Source organism: Scyliorhinus torazame, unplaced genomic scaffold (assembly GCF_047496885.1).
Source record: "Scyliorhinus torazame isolate Kashiwa2021f unplaced genomic scaffold, sScyTor2.1 scaffold_906, whole genome shotgun sequence".
Lineage (NCBI taxonomy): Eukaryota > Metazoa > Chordata > Chondrichthyes > Carcharhiniformes > Scyliorhinidae > Scyliorhinus > Scyliorhinus torazame.
This window is the reverse complement of record NW_027308633.1, coordinates 36,774-57,266: the sequence shown is the minus strand read 5'-3', so window position 1 is coordinate 57,266 and position 20,493 is coordinate 36,774. Positions and strand designations below refer to the sequence as shown.

Here is a 20,493-nt window from a genome sequence, read left to right as displayed (position 1 = left end):
CACAACTGGGGGAGCCCGAACACCGTCAGTCCGTTGCGGTCAGGTCCGTCTGATCTGGACGGGCGCTAACGCTATGAATGGGCTTTGTCTTCTTACTCCGAGTGCACGTCTGCTGGGCTCTTTGTGGCTTTCTAGGGGCATTGCACTCTCTTGCGAAGTGTCCCAACTGTCCACAGTTGTAACACTCCTGTGACTTGGGTGGGGGGCTGTTCTTTCCTTCATTCACCCATGCGGGATTCTGGTGTGTGGTAACTGCCTGTATATCTGCAGCGGCCTGCTTTTCCTCTGGATTCTTGACTGCAGGTTTGCTTTGTATAGATTGCTCCCAAGCGCGGGACAATCTTTTCACTACCCAATTCTCGTTATGGGCCTCCTGAGGGATCATAATTGCCGCACGGTTCCTGTCCTGTTTCTGTGGCATGGGAGAGTGCGGGTCCATTTGGCCATGTTGTCTGGGGACAAATGGGCACGGTCTAAGTCTCCAAAGACTGCTGCAAAGTGGATCCACAGGCATCCAGCAAACGTTGTGGGGTGCTCGGCTTTCTTTTGCCATCTACGGGGTCACCCCGGTTATACCCGATCGCATCCAGGATCGCGGTATGCATTTCTGCAAGGGTGCCTCCTCCTATGTTCTGTGGGTCGGGAAGGGCTGCTGTTACTGAAGGATCTAAACTTAAAACGGTGAGCTTTACATGCTCTCGCTCATCCAGGCCGTACATGGTCGCCTGATGCTTAACTGTGGCAAAGAAATGGTGGTGGTCTGAGATGGGGAGAAACGGTGTGATCTTATCGCACGCGTCCCGTAATTGGGTCACTGTTAAGGGGGTGTAGTATAGAAATTCCGCATCGTCCGATGTGGCTGTGCAGTGGGTGGTGACTGGGTTCATTGGATCCTGAACTATCTGCTCTGTGGGGGGTTGGGGCGCTTTTCTCTTTTGTGGCTTTCCCTGCTCACATGTTCCCTGAACATATCTCTGCGCTGTCTCGCTTAATTCTTCCCAATCAGGGCCGTCTTCCTGATCTAATTTCGCTCCAAAGGTTTCCTGGAAGCCTTTCTGAACTGAAAGCAGTGATTGCAGCTCTGCAATCCGGCACTTTGCGTGATCTAGCGTGCTTTGTCTTTGTTCTGTGGTGGCAGCATGGAGTGCTCTTAAGGCTGCATTTAGGTCGCTGCACTGTCTCATAAGAGTACGCCAGACAAGACTGGTGAGCCCTTATGGCATCCTCCACCTCTCCATCTTTTGCTGCCAATTTCCTCCTCAATTCTAAATTCTCTCGCTCTACCTCGCTTACATCGACCTTACTCATTCGATGTATGCCCTCTACTTCTTTCCGGAGCGTCCTAACGACCTCCTCTGTGCCTCGCAATTGTGCCAAGCAGGACACGATTGCCACCGGCTTGCAAGCTTTCCCGAAGCTCTTTTTTTGGATCTCGCTCAGGGTCTCACACCAAGTATGTCCTATACTCCCGAGGCCTGATTCCTCGTTGTCACAGAATTCATTCCAAAGGGGCCATCCTTTCCTTTTGAGATATTTCCTGATCTCTTCCTCCCAAATGGGACATTGTCCCACTCTACTGCTGCTGGTCGCTGCGACCGCAAATTCCTCTCGGTTCATGAGGCGTTGCATTGCCTGCATTGCCATCTTTCCTATCCAAATTTGGGACAGGGGTATTAAGGCGGTGCTGTAAATACGGGTACGACTTTCGCTACTTTCCGATATACAAACTCCCGACAGTTTTGTCGCAACAAAAAATCTATCAGTTTTACCTTATCGCCCTGTTAGTTACACATGCATACACATACTTCTTAATTACGAGTATTGATCAGAACTGCTTGAATGCTTGTGGTTTTCTGTTCCCAATTGGATCTCTAATTCAAATTCTTGGGTTCGCCCGGAGTGGTTTTGCCACTTCTAGATCGGGTCCCGGCGGAGTCGCCAAATAATGTTGCTGATTTTCTCCTTGGTTCAATTGCTCTGTTTTATTACCTTTGCTCTCGAGTCGCCAGGTATCTTTATGATACCGCCACGAGGTTCAAGTCCGAGTGATGATCAATAACCCAATACACCGATTAGTAAGATTCAAATCAAAGCACATTTATTATACACAATAATTGCTACTCGTGCACAAATTCTACGTCTAAGCTACTTCTATAACTAACAGGCCTATACTTAACTTCGGACTGGCACACCAGGTCAGGGGAACAAATGGCCTTTCGTTCGGGTTCTGAGTCTGCGGGATTCGAAGTTGGTACGGATTGGTAGCTAGGAGCGCCTATCTCGTAGGGAGCGTTGAATTAAGACTTACTTCTGTCGGGAGTCGCTGCACCGGTCACGGTCAATGTTGGTTCGTGTTGCTGGGTGACCTGGGCAGGACGCAGAGGTGAAGAGAGCTGAAGAGAGAGCGATTTGAACTTGGGCCTTAACTCTTATAGTCCCCAGGGGCTTCCCGCCTTTCGGGGTGGACCCTGTACCTGGTTCCAAGTGATTGGACTTTGTCCCAATCGCTTGGTTCGATTTTCTCCAATACTGGAGCGGTTCCCTGATCGATGGGCGGTCTTAAGGTGCTCGTTCACCTCCTTTGTGTTGGCTCCTGCTGGCGCCGAGGAGTCTGGCTTTGCTTTGTGTGTCCAAAATGTTACTTATCGGGAGTTGGCCAATTTGGGTGGCTACAATATCTATTAGCAAAATTCTTCCCTCTGCAAAATCACTGATTACCTCATTTTTAATCATAGCTTAGCAGACATACAGTCTAAGCATTCTGACCTGGGTTTTAAAAATATTATTGCACAAATACAAACTATAGAGTACGACAATTTATTGTATTCATCTCAACAGCCTCAAGAAACTGGCAACATTTTGTAAAAACCTAATTAGTTCTGCCCTTCATTCTATCCCAATCTTGCAGTTGTGATTACTCTGGAATAAATTTTAAAGTAGTGTATTTGGGGGAAAATGTTGAATGTGTTAAATTTGAAAGGTGTTTATTTTTTTTTTTTAAAAGTCAATTATTGTGATTTACAGGCAAGGATCCCGAAGTGTCCAAGAAACAACATTTGACCTAGATGGAGACATCCACAGTGGTGTACCATTAACTTTAAGCAAGGTACATTTTCTCTTTTTACTTTGTAGTGTTGTTTGAAATTGAGTACATTTGAATTGTACTGTTGTGAAAGTGAATACTGAACAAAATACTTAAAATCAGTTCAAGAAAATGTTCTGTCAGTGATAACCCCCTTTATGATCCAAGTTGGGCTCTTAAATTCGCTTTAACCGTAGGATAATGGTGATGGATTTTTAGCTGAAGATGTTTTTGGATTGGGAAGTCTACATTGATTCTCTCTGACAAGCACAACTCCCAGGACTTCTTCAGTGTCACCAAACGACTACATGGACCCAACACCCTGCGTTTCAAGCCGGTGCAGAATAAGGATGGAACTCTGTTGAGAGATGGAGAAAACATCGGCCTTTGATGGAGAGAACACTTCAAAGAACCGCTATACCATGATACAATCATAAATGAGAATGTGTTTGAGGAAATCCCAACTCCCCATCGAAAATTATCTTGGATTCCCACCAAGCGTGGTAGAAGCTGAAGCCATCATTGAACAAGTGAAGAATGGAAAAACTGCAGGAGTGGACAGATTCCAGCGGTTATTTTCAAGCTCTGAGTAGAAGTGATCACCCGTCATCTCCACCAGCTGTTCCTGAAAATCTGGGACAGAGAAGCAATTCCTGCCAACCTCGGATGCCTTTATCGCCAGCATCTTCAAGGAAGGAGACAAAGCGGACTGTGGAACTACGAAAAGATCTCCCTGCTCTCCATCACCAGGAGGATCATTGCTCGAATCCTCGCTAGCCGTCTTCTCCCAGCCTCTGAAGAAATCCTTCCAGAAAGCCAGTGTAGCTTATGGCCAAACAGTGGAACAGCAGACATGATACTCATTGCTCAACACCTTCAAGAGAATGCCAGGAGCAACATCAACCACTCCAACATGGCTTCATCCATCTAACCAAGGCTTTTGACGCCATCAATCGGGAAGTGCTAACGATGTCCCTGTCAAAGTCTGGCTGCCAAGAAATTAATCGGTATCCTCCGACTTCTCCACGACAAGATGTTGGTGACAGTCCTCACCGAAAATAAGAAAGAAATCTTTGAGGTCAAAACTGGAGTCAAGGAGGGATATATTATTGCCCCCACCCTTTCCTCCCTCTTCATCGCCACAATCCTTCATCTTGTCAAGAATAAGCTTCCAAGTCGAGTGGACGTTATCTACAGGATGAAGGGGAAACTTTTCAAACTCAACTGGTTGAAATTCAAGAAGAAAACAATGCTGACAGCACTCGTGGAACATCTGTATGCAGATGACATCACCATATCGCCTCTCAGAAGAAAATCTCCCAAGCCATGCTTGACTCCTTCGCAGAAGCATACCGAATCAGTCTCTGCCTCAACATCGAAGACTCCAAGCCCTTTACCAACCCACTCCAGGCAAGATCTGGTGTCTCCTTCCATCAAGATCAATGGAGAAAACTTGTCAAAGGTGGAATATTTCCCCTACCTGGGGAGCCACCTCTCATCTAAGGTGGAAATCTAAGGGAATCCAACATCCTACCCAATCTGCAAGCACCTCCTTCAGATGCCTGGGGGCAAGAGTTTCTGACTGCAACATTCATACTGACAACAAGATCCTAGTGAATAAGATAGTCATCCTCCCAACTCTTCTATAGGGATCAGAAACATGAATTACGTACAGATGCCACCTTAAAGAGGTACCATCAATGCTGTCTGAGATGGATTCTCTACATCAGCTGGGAAGGCGGGCATACTAACATCAGCACCCTTGAAGGAGCCAAGAGCATCAGCGTAGCGGCCATGATCATCCGAAAACAAATTCTGCTGGGCTAGCCATGTGCTTAGGATGTTGAGGCTCAAATGTCAAACAAATCTTATTTGCCCAGCACAAGAAAGGCTCCTGAACAAGACGCGGCCAAAGGAAGCGCTTTAAAGGCGCCCTTAAAGCGTGCCTCAAGAATGCAGCATCGACATCAACGCCTGGGAGACCCTTGCTCAAAAGAGACCGGCTTGGAGGAACCTTCTGACTGAAGGGACACAATTCTTTGAATACACCTATTGGGAAGTGGCAGCCTGGAAAAGGAGCCTGAAAAAGGAATACCAGCGATCTGGAGTCCAAGGACCGATCCTACCTCCCGGATACACCTGCCACGTTTACGGTCAAAGATGCGGCTCTAGGATCAGGCTCTTCAGCCGTGCAAGGACCCACAGAAACCATGACTAGTGTCTTGATAGGGAGATATTAGGAACTTGGGCCCAAGGTGTAGCAGGGGTTTGGTTAGCACTGTTGCTTCATAGTGCCAGGGACCCAGGTTCGATTCCCGCTTGGGTCACTGTACGGAGTCTGCACGTTCTCCCAGTGTCTACATGGGTTTCCTCCGAGTGCTCCGGTTTCCTCCCACAAGTCCCGAAAGACGTGCTGTTAGGTGAATTGGACATTCTGAATTCTCCTTCTGTGTACCCGAACAAGCGGCGAAATGTGGCGACTAGGGGATTTTCACAGTAACTTCATTGCAGTGTTAATGTAGAACTCTGGGGATGGGGAATCTGTGGAAGAGGTGGTCTTCTGGACCGAATGTGGTCTATTTGGGCCGGTTCTTCGAAAGATAATGCCACTGGGCACCTCCAGCAAACACCAGGTCTCCGGGTGCAAACTGCCGGATCGGCCGTTGTCGAGAAGGACCATGCTCCTGTCGTTCCTGATTTCAGCGTATCTTTGCGCCAATGTCCACGAAAATCATGCTGAGGCAGGTACGAAGTCTGTGGCCCATTAGTAGGAGTTCCGCGGGAGCTACCCCAGTCACAGCATGCGGAGTGGTCCCACCAGTATTTTTTTTGTCTGTAAAATGTTCAGCCTTCTAAATAGATTTGCAAGTCCTGACAACTTTTATTTTAGTTCGGTACAAACCCAGATGGTTACAAGCTTGTAGATAGAAACTCGAGGGCAGGTTAAAGGAGTTCACCTTTCCCAGTGGCTGCTCCTTTTGGGGAAATGCAGAGATTTTTGCTGAGCCTTTCTAAGATTTCAAGTGAGCAATATCAACAACATTTCTGTTTTAACAGACATTGCTTTAGAATTAAAATGTTATACTTGTCAAATTAGTCAAATTTCTTAATATGTGCCAGATAGTTTTCAGTAGACCTCCGTTACAGGGGATGTGATGTCGGTGACCTTGGAGCACTTTGGTTTGTGAAGTAAAGGGTTGGTGCCAACCTTGGCGTGAAGCCCAAGACCAACTAACTCTGAGTGAAGGCCGAACCCAGTTGATACCGAAACCTGCCATATCTAATGCGCACGTGACAGCTGCTTCAGCTTTTAATTCAACAAATTATACTTTTAAATTTGTTTTCTTCAGATTTCCTCTTTTACAAAGTTTTGATTGTCCCAAAGACGGCTAGAAGCACCATGAAGCATTGATTTCTTTTGTTAGACCTAAATAGGCTTTTTTCTGCTGAGTGGTATGGGGACAATCTGGAAGAACATTTGTGATACTTTAACCAAGTAGCAATGAAATTATCTCTTCACTATTTATACTGCAAGAATTGTAAGCCTGGTTTATATTAAAATGCCCTATAATTTAACCATTGAAGGCCTATCGTAACATTTTGGTGAACCTGTGTTGCGCTCCTGCCAAGCTAATTTTTCTAAGATATAGTGTCCATAACTGTACATTGTACTCCATGTGGTATAACCAGATTTTGTACAGTTGTAGTAAAACTTCCACTTTATTTTCTAGCCATCTAATTACAAAGGTTAATATTCCCTGAGTCTATTGAGGTGGAACATGCTTTCCAGAAGCCCTATACGCTATATCCATAGTAGTCTATAATTAAGTTACTTTCTCAAAACATTCAATTACGTTCATTAGGTATGACTTATCTGTTGATGCTCTGAGTAAATTTCTCTTGTGTGCTCAGCCGCTCTGTCCTTGATTATAACCTCCCCCATAACAGATGTTAGACCTACAAATCCATAGTGTAAAAGCAAATTACTGTGGATGCTGTAAAACAGAAAATGCTGGACAATCTCTGCAGGTCTGACAGCATCTGTGGAGAGAAAACAAAGCTCATGTTTCAAGTATGGGTGACTCTTTGTCCATAGTGTCCTAATTTCTCTCTGTCTGCTTTCTCAAATTGCAAATGCAATATTTTCCAGTTTAAAGAGAGAATTCCTGAATCAGGGAGCTTGACTGAAACATCTGCAATTTCCTCACCTAGTTCCTTTAAAATATGGGTGGAAACCAGTGCACCCTGGGGATTTGGCAGCCTTCAGTGCCATTATTTTTCCTAATACTAATTTTCCAATAAAATAGTGTGTTTCTATATCTTGTATGTCCAAAAGATAATGCCCTCACTCAGTACTGCACTGATCTGCCAGCCTAAATTATGTACTCTGAAGCTTGAACCCACAGCCTTCAGAGGTGTGGGTGTGAGAGCAACTAAAGTTTTGAGGTAAAAATGTTAAGCGCCACAAAATTGGACCCTAGCATTAGAGGACAGAGTTACATGTGGCTTAAGATAGATTTGGGTTCTTTAGCTTGGATAGGAAGTGACTTTTTTGGAAGCAAGATACTGTGGCTTAAATCCGACTATAAAACCCGGTGTTGTCAGAGAGCCAGACATTTTTAGAATATGCCAGGTATCAAATTTTAATTGAGTAAAAGAAAAGAAAACTTACACCTGGACAATTCAGCATGGCGCTAAATTGATGTGTGGTGCCAGACCAGTTATCCCCTTTGCTGCTTGCCTGGTCTATTTCTGAAACCCTTGACCCCACTCAACCTGGCTTGACCTGAACCATCCAATCTGAAATGTGGCATGGCCTCAGCCCCAAGGTTGCCGGTTTTGAGACCCAGTTTCTTCAAATGAAACTTAACAGTAGGACGGGGAGGACATAGGTTAAAATGTTTAGGATAGTTGTTAGAAAGCTCTAATTGATGTGGTGACACACAAATGAAATGGGGTTCTGGCTACTGAAATGGGGAGGAAGCCAAAAATCATTGAAGAACAAATTTGATCCTTTGATTTGGAGTGGCTTGTGGGGGTTGGAGAGCAAGAAGCTGAAAACCAAAATATTTCCATCATGTGTAGTTAAGGTGACCTTTCTTACTTGAGTTGCTTTCTGATCTTGAGAAGTAGTTGTCCTTATTTTTTTAACTTGATTCTGCTTTTAACGCTCCATCTCCCAGCTGATTTTGTCATCAACTGGAGTACCTAATGGCTCACAGATCTTGTTATACATATTTTTGGTTATTTGGAACTGTAGTTTGCTTACTTGTGCCCTTGGCAAAAAATGTCTTCCTTTCCTCGCAGGGTATGGTTGAGTGGAATATATTCTACATTAATGTCTTGCGTTACACCTTTAAAAGAAAGTTGAATTGTGAGTGTTAAAGAAAAGCTAATCAAGTTGTGTATGGAATACACTAAGCTGTTGTGCTCTTGGAAATGTACCAAGTGTTAATAGCATGGAATTTAAAGATTAGTTATTCTAGATTCATTTTTAACCTGGGAGAAAGATGGAGATCATTTAGTGAAATTACTTCTTGATCAGTTGTGACAAGCCAAGTTGAAATCGATCTCTGAAAGAAACTGGGTGCTGCTATTCTTCCATGTTCATGTGACAAAGCTGTTCCAGCAACCATTAATGGCAATTGTATCTAGAAATATATCAATTGTATATGGTTAATGTTGAATGGCAGTGCCTTGCAGATTCATATCCATCACCAACACACAGTGGCAAGTGTGTGCCATCTAGAAGATGCACTGTAGCAACTCACCTGCAGCACCTTCCAAACCTATGACCTCTATCACTTAGAAGGACAAGGACAGCAAACGCATGGGAACACCATCACCTGCAAAGTTCCCTTCAAAGTCTCAACATCCTGACTTCTCTGCGTCAAAATCCTGGAACTTCCTCCCTAACAGTACTGTGGGTGCACGTGGATTGTAGGGGTTCATGAAGGCGGCTCACCACCACCCCCTTAAGGGCAATTGGGGATGGACAATAATAATGCTGGCCTAGCCAGAGACACCCACAACCCATGAATTTGAATATTAGAAAAAGAAAGATGGAATTGAGATCAGAGCAAAACTAACTTTAAGCATCTTATGAATTAAATTCTGAAGGAATGAGACACGTGTTGTTTTAAAAAAAAAAAGAAAATCACATGCACCTGAACTCTCAAGCTCTAACATTTTATGGTATGTTCAGTGGGTATCTAGTCAGTAAGTCCATAACATCATGCCCTTGATTGATTTCAATGTTGAGTCTGTTGATGAAATACTGGCTGGAATTCTACGTTCGTTCGCTGGCAGCCGGATTCTATGTCCGTTCGCTGGCAGCCGGTCGAGGAGCAGAATTAGACTGATTACAACTTTCAGAATTCTACATTTAACTGCCCATGTCTATTTCAAAAATTACCATCAGATTTACTCTGGTAATAGTGCGCACTGTTAGCTTTGTCATTATTTTCAGTGCAAAATCTGGGCTATCCTATGTGTCTGTTGCAATTCTTTGAAATGTTTAGAAATGCCACAAAGAGTAGTGAACCTTTTCCTAATCCTGACATCTTTTTTCCCTAGAGTTCAGATAGATTGGATAGTGAGCACACAGCTTCAAGTTCCAGTTCAAGTGAACGTAATGTGGTGAAGCCAATTATCCGAGTGGAACAGCAAGACTACTACAAACAAGAGATCAGGCAAGGCATAATTTTTATCATCATTAGAATGTTTGTTTATTAGCTACCTTGAGTTATTTCAGATTTTCCAGTGGACAAATTCATCCTCACATAGTTATATGAACATTTTTTTGTACTTGAGCATGGTTAATGTACTTTATTGAAGTAATCTGATAATGATGAAGATTATTTTTCAATTTGACTGGGGTTACCAATCTGGCTTGGATGAGGTCTGCTTTCTCTTTTAAAATTTTTTTTTTAGTGTACCTAATTATTATTTTTTTTCCAATTAAGGGGCAATTTAGCGTGGCCAATCCACCTAACCTGCACATCTTTGGGTTGTGGGGGTGAAACCCACGCAGACATGGGGAGAATGTGCAAACTCCATACGGACAGTGACCCAGGGCTGGGATTCTAACCCGGATCCTCAGTGCCGCAGTCCCAGTGCTATTAATTGCGCCACTTGCAGCCCCGAGGTCTGCTTTCTTACATAGAACATGTAATCCGTTGAATACTGCTTGTAGCATGCTTGAGCGAAAGCATGTAGAGGAATTAGTCTAGTCTCAAAATGTAAACAATTGTTTATGAATCTCAGCTTTTTATTTGCCTACAGCACTTCATAGGATCATGAGTGATTGCAGCACAGAAAGATACCATTTTCCCCATTAAGTCCATGCCAGCTCTCTGCAAGATCATAAGATATAAGAGCAGAATTAGGCCATTTGGCCCATCGAGCCTTCTCCGCCATTCGATCATGGCTGATATATTCTTCATCCCCATTCTCTTGCTTTCTCCTCATAACCCCTGACCTCCATATTAATCAAGAAATGCCCTTATTAATCAAGAATACCAGATTTATGCTTGAGGTGCTGTTACCTACAGGGCTACAGGCCAAGATCTGGATGGTGAAATCAGACCAGAGTTATTTCTTAGAACATCGGAACTAGGAGCAGGCAATTTAGCCTCTTGAGCCTGCTCCACCATTCAATGTAATCATGGCTGATACCATGGGCAGCACGGTAGCATTGTGGATAGCACAATTGCTTCACAGCTCCAGGGTCCCAGGTTCGATTCCGGCTTGGTTCACTGTCTGTGCAGAGTCTGCACATCCTCCCCGTGTGTGCGTGGGTTTCCTCCGGGTGCTCCGGTTTCCTCCCACAGTCCAAAGATGTGCCGGTTCGGTGGATTGGCCATGATAAATTGCCCTTAGTGTCCAAAATTGCCCTTAGTGTTGGGCGGGGTTACTGGGTTATGGGGATAGGGTGGAGGTGCTGACCTTGGGTAGGATCCTCTTTCCAAGAGCCGGCGCAGACTCGATGGGCCGAATGGCCTCCTTCTGCACTGTAAATTCTATGATAATCATGGTCTCAACATCACGGTCCTGCCCATTCTCCAGAACCTTTCAACTTGACTTCTCCCATTCTCCTTCCCTTTCCCTACAACCCTGTAATTTCATTCCTTCAGGTGCTTATCAAATTCCCGTTTCAAAGCCATGATTGAATCTCGGGCAGTGCATTCCAGAGAAAACCACTCACTTCGTTTAAGAAGAGTTTTCATCATGTCACTATTGATTCTTTTGACATTCACCTTAAATTGGTGTACTCAGGTTTTCGATCCTTCTGCCAAAGGGAGACCACATCTGGAGTGCTATATACAGTTTGTTCTCCTTACGAAAGAAAAAAATACATACCGTAAAAGGGAGCTATAACGATCTGCTAAATTCATTCCTGGAATGAATTTTAAGTTCCAGTACTGGCTACTCTTTAAGTCGGTATGTGCCCTGTACTTCCTTGCTTGGCCTTGAGTGTGTTGACGACTTTCTCTAACTGGTTCATGTGCTTTCTAGCAATTGGCATAATCAATATTCTGAGGTCAGAGGAAGTATTTACAACAGTTCCACTGGCCCAGTTTTTGAGTCTGCAGTTGATGCTACTTATAATATTTGTGGCAAAACTGGAATAAAAGATTATGAATGACCATTAACATCTAGCTATACAATCTTCTGAGCAGGTCTGACAGCATCTGTGGAGAGAAAAGGGAACTAACGTTTTGAGTCTGGGTGACTTTGTCAAAGCTAGCTTTTTTACCAACCGATCTGATTTTCACATTGTGCAATTGTCAATTGGGAGTACTTTTATTGTTTTAGTAGTGCCTTTTGTGATGGGAGTCAGCATTCCTATTTTCTCCCCACTACTTAGTCCATCTTCCCCATGTGCCGAATCCTGTGATGCTCACTTATCTTCGAGAAATAGTGAAGGGTCTACAACCAGAACATTAACTTGTCCCTTTTTTTTTTCAGTTGCTGATAAACTCTGCCATTTTCCTTGTTCTATTTTAGATTCCCAATACTTGCAGATTTGTCTGTTCATGTACAAGTTCAATATTTCATTTAAGGAAAAACAACAGTAGTTGTAATGTAGACTTTAAATACTGTATAAATTGATGTCTCAGATTTTGCATTTTTGAAGGCCTGTAGCAGATGTGCAGTTTAGCTTAAAAAGGAGATACAATGAAAGCATAACAAATGGAGCCTGGTTATACATTGAATACTCTAGTGTCATGAAGAGAAATCCCCCAGTGGGTATGGAAGCTGGAACCATTCTCGGCCAAATATTTATTGAAATTAAATGTGTTGCATAAATTTTGGTTTATTCATTAGTGCTGTGTATAAATCTACAACTGCGTGAGCGGTAGGTTGCAAGGGACGTGGGTGGTGTTGGTAAATGTATACGCCCCGAACTGGGATGATGCTGGATTCATGAAGCGCATGTTGGGGCGCATTCCGGACCTGGAGATAGGAGGACTAATAATGGGAGGGGACTTCAGTACGGTGCTGGACCCAGCACTGGACCACTCCAGATCAAGGACGGGAAGGAGGCCGGCGGCGGCCAAGGTACTTAGGGGGTTTATGGATCAGATTGGGGGAGTGGACCCATGGAGGTTTGCAAGACCGCAGGCCAGGGAATTTTCTTTTTTCTCCCACGTGCATAAGGCTTACTCCCGGATAGATTTCTTTGTTCTGGGCAGGGCGCTCATCCCGAGAGTGGGGGGGACGGAGTATTCGGCCATAGCTGTTTCGGACCATGCCCCGCACTGGGTGGAACTGGAGCTGGGAAAGGAGAGGGACCAACGCCCGCTGTGGCGGCTGGACGTGGGACTGCTGGCCGATGAGGTGGTGTGTGGGAAGGTGAGGGGGTGTATTGAAAGGTACTTGGAGGCCAACGACAACGGGGAGGTGCGAGTGGGGGTGGTATGGGAGGCGTTGAAGGCGGTGATCAGGGGAGAGCTGATCTCCATCAGGGCTCATAGGGAGAAGATAGAGGGAATGGAAAGGGAGAGGTTAGTGGGGGAGATCTTGCGGGTGGACAGGAGATACGCAAAGGCCCCGGAGGAAAGATTACTTGGGGAAAGGCGACGGCTCCAGGCGGAGTTTGACCTGCTGACCACTGGCAAGGCGGAGGCACAGTGGAGGAAGGCGCAAGGGGCGACTTACGAGTACGGGGAAAAGGCTAGTCGGATGCTGGCGCACCAGCTCCGTAAGAGGGCGGCAGCGAGGGAAATAGGGGGAATCAAAGATGGAAGGGGAGCCACGGTACGAAGTGCAACGAAAATAAATAAGGTATTTAAGGACTTTTATGCAGAGCTGTACAGATCCCAGCCCCCAGGGGGGGGGGGAGGGGGGATGAGGCGATTCCTGGACCAGCTGGGGTTCCTGAGGGTGGAGGAGCAGGAGGCGGTTGGTTTGGGGGCACCAACTGGGCTGGAGGAGTTGAGTAAGGGTTTGGGGAGCATGGAGGCGGGGAAGGCCCCGGGGCCGGACGGATTCCCGGTGGAATTCTACAGAAAATATGTGAGGACCTTCAACGAGGCAAGAGAGGAGGGAACCCTGCCCCAGACAATGTCGGAGGCGACAATCTCCCTGATCCTAAAGCGAGACAAGGATCCACTGCAATGTGGATCGTACAGGCCGATTTCGCTCCTCAATGTGGATGCTAAGCTATTGGCGAAGGTACTGGCCACTAGGATTGAGGACTGTGTCCCGGGGGTGATTCACGAGGACCAAACGGGATTCGTAAAGGGCAGGCAGTTAAATACCAATGTGCGGCGGCTCTTAAACGTGATAACGATGACATCGGAGGAGGGAGAGGCGGAGATAGTGGCAGCTATGGACGCGGAAAAAGCCTTTGACCGAGTAGAGTGGGAGTACCTCTGGGAGGTATTGCGCAGGTTTGGGTTCGGGGGAGGGTTTATTAGATGGGTTAAGCTCCTTTACAGCGCCCCGGTGGCGAGCGTAGTGACAAACCGGCGGAGGTCAGAGTACTTTCGGCTGTACCGAGGGACGAGACAGGGGTGCCCCCTGTCCCCCCTGTTGTTTGCATTGGCGATCGAACCCGTGGCCATATCACTTAGGGAGTCTCAGAAATGGAGGGGGATAGTCCGCGGGGGAGAGGAGCATCGGGTATCGCTATATGCGGCTGACCTGCTGCTATACGTGGCGGACCCAATGGAGGGGATGATGGAGGTCATGCACACTCTGAAGGAGTTTGGAGAGATTTCGGGCTACAAGCTTAATGTAGAGAAGAGTGAGCTTTTTGTATTACAGGCAGGGGACCAAGAAAGAGGGATAGGGGACCTGCCGCTGAGGAGGGCGGAGAGGAGTTTTCGGTATCTGGGGATCCAGATAGCCAGAAGTTGGGGGGCCCTACATAAATTGAATTTGACGAGGGTGGTGGAGCAAATGGAGGAGGATTTTAAAAGATGGGACATGCTCCCGCTCTCGTTGGCGGGTAGGGTGCAGTCGGTCAAAATGGTGGTCCTTCCGAGGTTTTTGTTCGTGTTTCAGTGCCTCCCCATCGTGATCACCAAGGGCTTTTTCGAGAGAGTAGGTAGGAGTATTATGGGGTATGTGTGGGCAAATAAGACCCCGAGGGTTAGGAGAGGGTTCTTGGAACGCAGCAGGGACCGAGGAGGGTTGGCTTTGCCAAACCTAGAGAGTTACTACTGGGCAGCAAATGTGGCGATGATCCGTAAGTGGGTTATGGAGGGAGAGGGGGCGGCATGGAAGAGGATGGAGATGGCGTCCTGCAAAGGAACGAGCCTGGGGGCGTTGGTAATGGCACCGCTGCCGCTCTCGCCGACAAAATACACCACAAGCCCGGTGGTGGCGGCAACATTAAAGATCTGGGGCCAGTGGAGAAGACACAGGGGTGCAATGGGAGCATCGGTGTGGTCCCCGATCAGGGGTAACCACTGGTTTGTCCCGGGGAAGATGGATGGGGGGTTACAAGGCTGGCATCGGGCGGGGATAAGAAGAATGGGGGACCTGTTCATTGACGGGACATTTGCGAGTCTAGGGGCACTGGAGGAGAAATTTGAGTTACCCCCGGGAAATGCATTTAGATATATGCAGGTGAGGGCTTTTGTGAGGCGACAGGTGAGGGAATTTCCGTTGCTCCCGGCACAAGAAGTTCAAGATAGGGTGATCTCGGGGGTATGGGCCGGGGAGGGCAAGGTATCGGAAATATACCAAGAGATGAAAGAAGAGGGGGAAGCGCTAGTAGAAGAACTGAAAGGTAAATGGGAGGAGGAGCTGGGGGAGGAGATTGAGGAAGGGCTATGGGCCGACGCCCTGGGTAGAGTTAATACCTCTTCCTCGTGTGCCAGGCTCAGTCTGATACAATTTAAGGTGGTTCACAGAGCGCATTTGACGAGGGCGAGGCTGAGTAGGTTCTTTGGGGTAGAGGATAGATGTGAAAGATGTTCAGGGAGCCCGGCGAACCATGTCCATATGTTTTGGTCATGCCCGGCATTGGAGGGGTTCTGGAGAGGAGTGGCGGGAGCAATATCTCAGGTGGTGAAAGTCCGGGTCAAGCCAAGCTGGGGGCTAGCAATATTTGGAGTAATGGATGAGCCGGGAGTGCAGGAGGCGAAAGAGGCCGGAATTCTGGCCTTTGCGTCCCTAGTAGCCCGGCGAAGGGTCTTGCTATTGTGGAAGGAGGCGAAGCCCCCTAGCCTGGAGGCCTGGATTAATGACATGGCGGGGTTCATAAAATTGGAGAGAATTAAGTTTGCTTTGAGAGGGTCTGCACAGGGGTTTTACAGGCAGTGGCAACCGTTCCTAGATTATCTCGCGGAGTGTTAGAAGAAGGTCGATCAGCAGCAGAAACAACCCTGGGGAGGGGGGAACGAGAGACTGTCTGAGGGGATGGACGAGCGGGAGATAGCATGGAGGGTGGGGGGAAACGGAATGCGCGGCCAAGAGCCAGTGTATAAAGCTATGTAAATATACCATCTTGCCGTGTATATATCTTGCTCAGGGAGAATTTGCGTTATTTTGTTACGGGGGGGGGGGTTATTGTTTGTAAGGGGGAAAAATTGTGTTGTTAAAAAACCTTAATAAAAATATTTTTTTAAAAAATAAATAAATCTACAACTGCACAACCACTGGACGAGTAAGCATCTGTTAACAGTGGGATCAACTCCGTATACACTACTTGATTGTTGAAAATGAACCTTTTTTTGCAGGCCTCAAGAAGTGCAAGGTCATGAGCTGATTCTGCCAGCAACTATAGAGTTCCGAGAAAGTTGTAAGTAACTACAACTCATTACATGTTGCAAGTTATAGATGAAGAAATAATTATATCCAGGGTATGTATTCCCAAATGCATATTCAGGCAGTGGATGAGCTTTTTGTTTTACAATATAATCACAGGTATTCTAAAGTTGTGTTCCCAATAATGCATGTGTTCCTGTTTTTAAAACTAATATGTATTGGGTCCAGTTGTATTTTTACAGCGTCAGCCTTAGCTTACTGATAACACTCACCACTGAGTTATAAGTTCAAGTCCCGCTCGTCATTTTTGCGCACATTATATAGACTAGCACTTCAGTATAGTATTGCGAGGGAGTGATACAATGTTGTGGAGGTCTTCCAGATGAGGTGTCAAATTGAGGTTTGGTTTGCCCTGCCAAGTGGATGTAAAAGATCCCATTTCGCTGTTAATATATAATATAATCTTTATTGTCACAAGTAGGCTTACATTGCAATGAAGTTACTGTGAAAAGCCCCGAGTCGCCACACTCCGGCATCTCTTTGGGTACACAGGGAGAGAATTCACAATGTACAAATTATCTAAAAGCACGTCTTTCGGGACTAGTGGGAGGAAACCGGAGCACCCAGAGGAAACCCATGCAGACACGGGGTGAACGTGCAGACTCGACAGTGACCCAGCCGGGAATCGAACCTGGGACCCTGGCGCTGTGATGCCACAGTACTACCGTGCTGCCCACGGTAATAAAAATCTGGGGAGTTAAGACCACAGCCATAAGACCATAGGAACTAGGAACAGGAGTAGGCAGTTTGGCCCCTCTAACCTGCTCTGCCATTCAATAGGACCGTGACTAATCCGACATTCCTCACGCCCACTTTCTTGCCCTTTTCCCGTAACCCTTGAAACCCTTACTGATTAAAAATCTATCTATCTCAACCTAAAATGTACACAAGGAGTCTGCCCACAGCTTTCTGTGGCAAGGAGTTGCAAAGATTCTCAACCCTCAGAGAAGACGTTTCTCCTCATCTGTCTTAGATGGGCATTCCTTTATTCTGAGACTATGCTCTCTGATCCAAGACTCTCCCATGAGGGGAAATAAAGTTGACGGTAAATCAAATGTACCTCTAACTGTGGAGCTGAAGACTTAAAAAGTGCTTTATTCATGCAAGTTTGATCTTCTAAGCACCTAGCTACTTGAAATTGCACTGGGCCGCACAGTAGCACAGTGATTAGCACTGTTGCTTCACAACATCAGGGATTCGATTCCGGGATTGGGTCACTGTCTGTGTGGAGTCTGAGCATTCTCCCTGTGTCTGTGTGGGTTTCCTCCGGCTGCTCCAGTTTCCTCACACAAGTCCCAGAAAACATGCTTGTTAGGTGAATTGGAAATTCTGAATTCTCCCTGTGTACCTGAACAGCTGCCGGAATGTGGTGACTAGGGGATTTTCACAGTAACTTCATTGCTGTGTTAATGTAAGCATTTTGTGACACTAATAAAGATTATTATAAAAATTGAAGACAAGTCCTAGAATAAAATATATTTTTGGGATGGGCTGTCATTATATTAATTTAGTTGGTAATTAAGCATTTGTGTTATTTTACAGCTGAAGATGCCTTCCTATCTGCCGTTGTTAACTATACTAATAGTTCTACTGTCCATTTCAAGCTGTCTCCTACATATGTACTGTATATGACTTGCCGATATGTCCTATCCAGCCAGTACCGACTTGATATGAGCCCCTCTGAACGTACTCATAAAGTTATTGCAATAGTTAACAAGATGGTTAGCATGATGGAAGGAGTTATTCAGGTGAGTTTTGAGATTCATTGATGTTTGATTTGCTTTCAGATTTGCGTTTTTATGTTTGCATAACAGATTTTGCAGTGATTAGGATAAGTGATAATGAATTTACTGACTTAAAATAGTTTCTGTAGCTTAACTAGTAAACTAGCGTAAGATGACAATTTGCTTTGTTGGTGGACTTGGCAACATCAAAATGATACGGGACAGAGCAGGCAAATAATTGACAAATGAGTTTCAGCACAGATAAAAGATAGTGTATTTTACTAACAAGAATAAGGAGGTCACTTGTTATTTGGAAAGTGCAAGTCTTGATGGGATAGAAGCACAAAGGGATCTGAGTACAAATATGCCAATCACTAAAAGATTGCCACAGGCTAGCAAAACCATAAAATAAGCATTAGACTTTATTTCTCGAGGACTAGAATTGAAAAGTAAAGAAGTTGTACCAAATTTGTATCAAAGTTAATTACTATGAGAATTCAGGATATAAAAATTCAGGATATTTGAGAAGAGGGTGCAGGAAGTCGTGATGGATGACACCAGAAATCTGTATATGCACATATTAGGAATTAATTGGCACACTGTGGGTCTCATTTCTCTCAAAATAAGAAGGCTGAGGGCTGAACCGATCAAATTCTTTAAAAGATTAAATGTTTTGTAAGAGTGAGTTTGAGAGAATGTTTTCTCTTGTGGCATAACTAGAGCCCATCAATATAAGATAGTCACCAAGCAATCAATAGAGAATTCAGAAGAAACTTCTTTCTCACAACTCTTTGGGTAATGTGGGACTCATTACCAGTGGGAGCAGTTGAAGGAAATAATATAGCTTCATTTAAAGAGAATTTAGGCAAGCACATGAGGAAGAAGTGACAGCCAGCTCAAGTGGACCATAAATACCACTTGGACTGGTTGGGCCAGTGACCTGTTTCTATGTTGTATATCCTATATAATCCTTTGTGGATACAATTTTTCACTCCCATTTGTGTATTCAGTTTTGTGTTGACTTGACCCACAGGGTGCTGAACCTACGATTTTACACTCCGTGTAAAAGTGTTATAATTTGTCTGGATAATTGAGCAAACTGAATAAATAGCAAACGCCCAAAGTAGTTGCAAGCAGTTTCTGTTTTTCCTTGATTTGTCGAGCACTACCTCTAAATTAGGAGTGTTCTTTGTTGCCGCTGCTACTTAGCATTACAAAACCTTTTTTTTATGTGGTACCTTGTTTTTATTCCTTTCCTCGTGGCTCTTGTTCAAATGGTGAACCAGTGGACTAGTAATCCAGAGGCCAAGGGGGACACGGGATCAAATCTTACCACACCAGCTAATAGAATTTAAATTCAGTTAATAAATCTGGAATTTAAAGCTAGTAACACTAATAGAAATTCTCTGGGTGATGACTGCTCTTTAGGAAAAGAACTCTGCCGTCCTTATCTGGTCTGGCCTACATGTGGCTTCAAACCCATGATAATGTGCTTGACTTCTAACTGCCTTCGGAAATGACCGAGCAAGTCGCACAGTTCAAGGGCAATTAAGAATGGGCAAGAAATGCTGGCCTTGCTAGTGACACCCACATCCCATGAAGCATTGTATTGAATCCGGGACGGCTAGGGAGCAGAGTCTCAAGTCGGGTGGCACAGTGGTTAGCACTGTTACTTCACAGCGCCAGGGACCTAGGTTTGATTCTCGGCTTCGGTCACAGTCTGTGCGGAATTTGCATGTTGTGTCTGTATGGGTTTCCTCCGGGCACTCCGGTTTCCTCCCACAAGCCCCGAAAGACATGCTTGTAAAGTAAATTGGCCATTCTGAATTCTCCCTCTGTGTACCGGAGTGTGGCAACTAGGGGATTTTCACAATAGCCTCATTGCAGTATTAATGTGAGCCGACTTGTAAATAAAGATTATTATTAGTTCAATTAGTAAATAAAGATTATTATTAGTTCAATGAGTTTTCTCAAGAGCAGTGCTTCCCAAATATGTTCCCATTGTGACACATTGATGCCTGGACCCAGAGGAAGAGTTGAGGGGGATTGATTGATTATTGAGGACCTGTGACTCTCTGTATTTAACATAGAACATACAGTGCAGAAGGAGGCGATTCAGCCCATCAAGTCTGCACCGACCCACTGAAGCCCTCACTTTCCACCCTATCCCCGTAACCCAATGACCCCTCCTAACCTTTTTGGTCATTAAGGGCAATTTATCATGGCCAATCCACCTAACCTGCACGTCTTTGGACTGTGGGAGGAAACCGGAGCACCCGGAGGAAACCCACGCAGTCACGGGAGAACGTGCAGACTCCACACAGACTGACCCAGTGGGAAATCGAACCTGGGACCCTGGCGCTGTGAAGCCACAGTGTTATCCACTTGTGCTACCGTGCTGCC

At 45.5% G+C, this 20,493-nt stretch overlaps 1 protein-coding gene across 1 annotated transcript in view; it reads left to right on the top strand.

Annotated features, from left to right (window-relative positions):
- The window catches only part of LOC140406826 (afadin-like), a 63,297-nt gene that overhangs the window by 26,141 nt on the left and 16,663 nt on the right, over positions 1-20,493 (top strand). The window contains exons 4-7 of the mRNA XM_072494722.1: positions 3,025-3,106; positions 9,659-9,774; positions 16,279-16,340; positions 17,909-18,114. Of these exons, the coding sequence (XP_072350823.1) occupies positions 3,025-3,106; positions 9,659-9,774; positions 16,279-16,340; positions 17,909-18,114 (466 nt within the window). The remainder of the gene's footprint in view (positions 1-3,024; positions 3,107-9,658; positions 9,775-16,278; positions 16,341-17,908; positions 18,115-20,493) is intronic.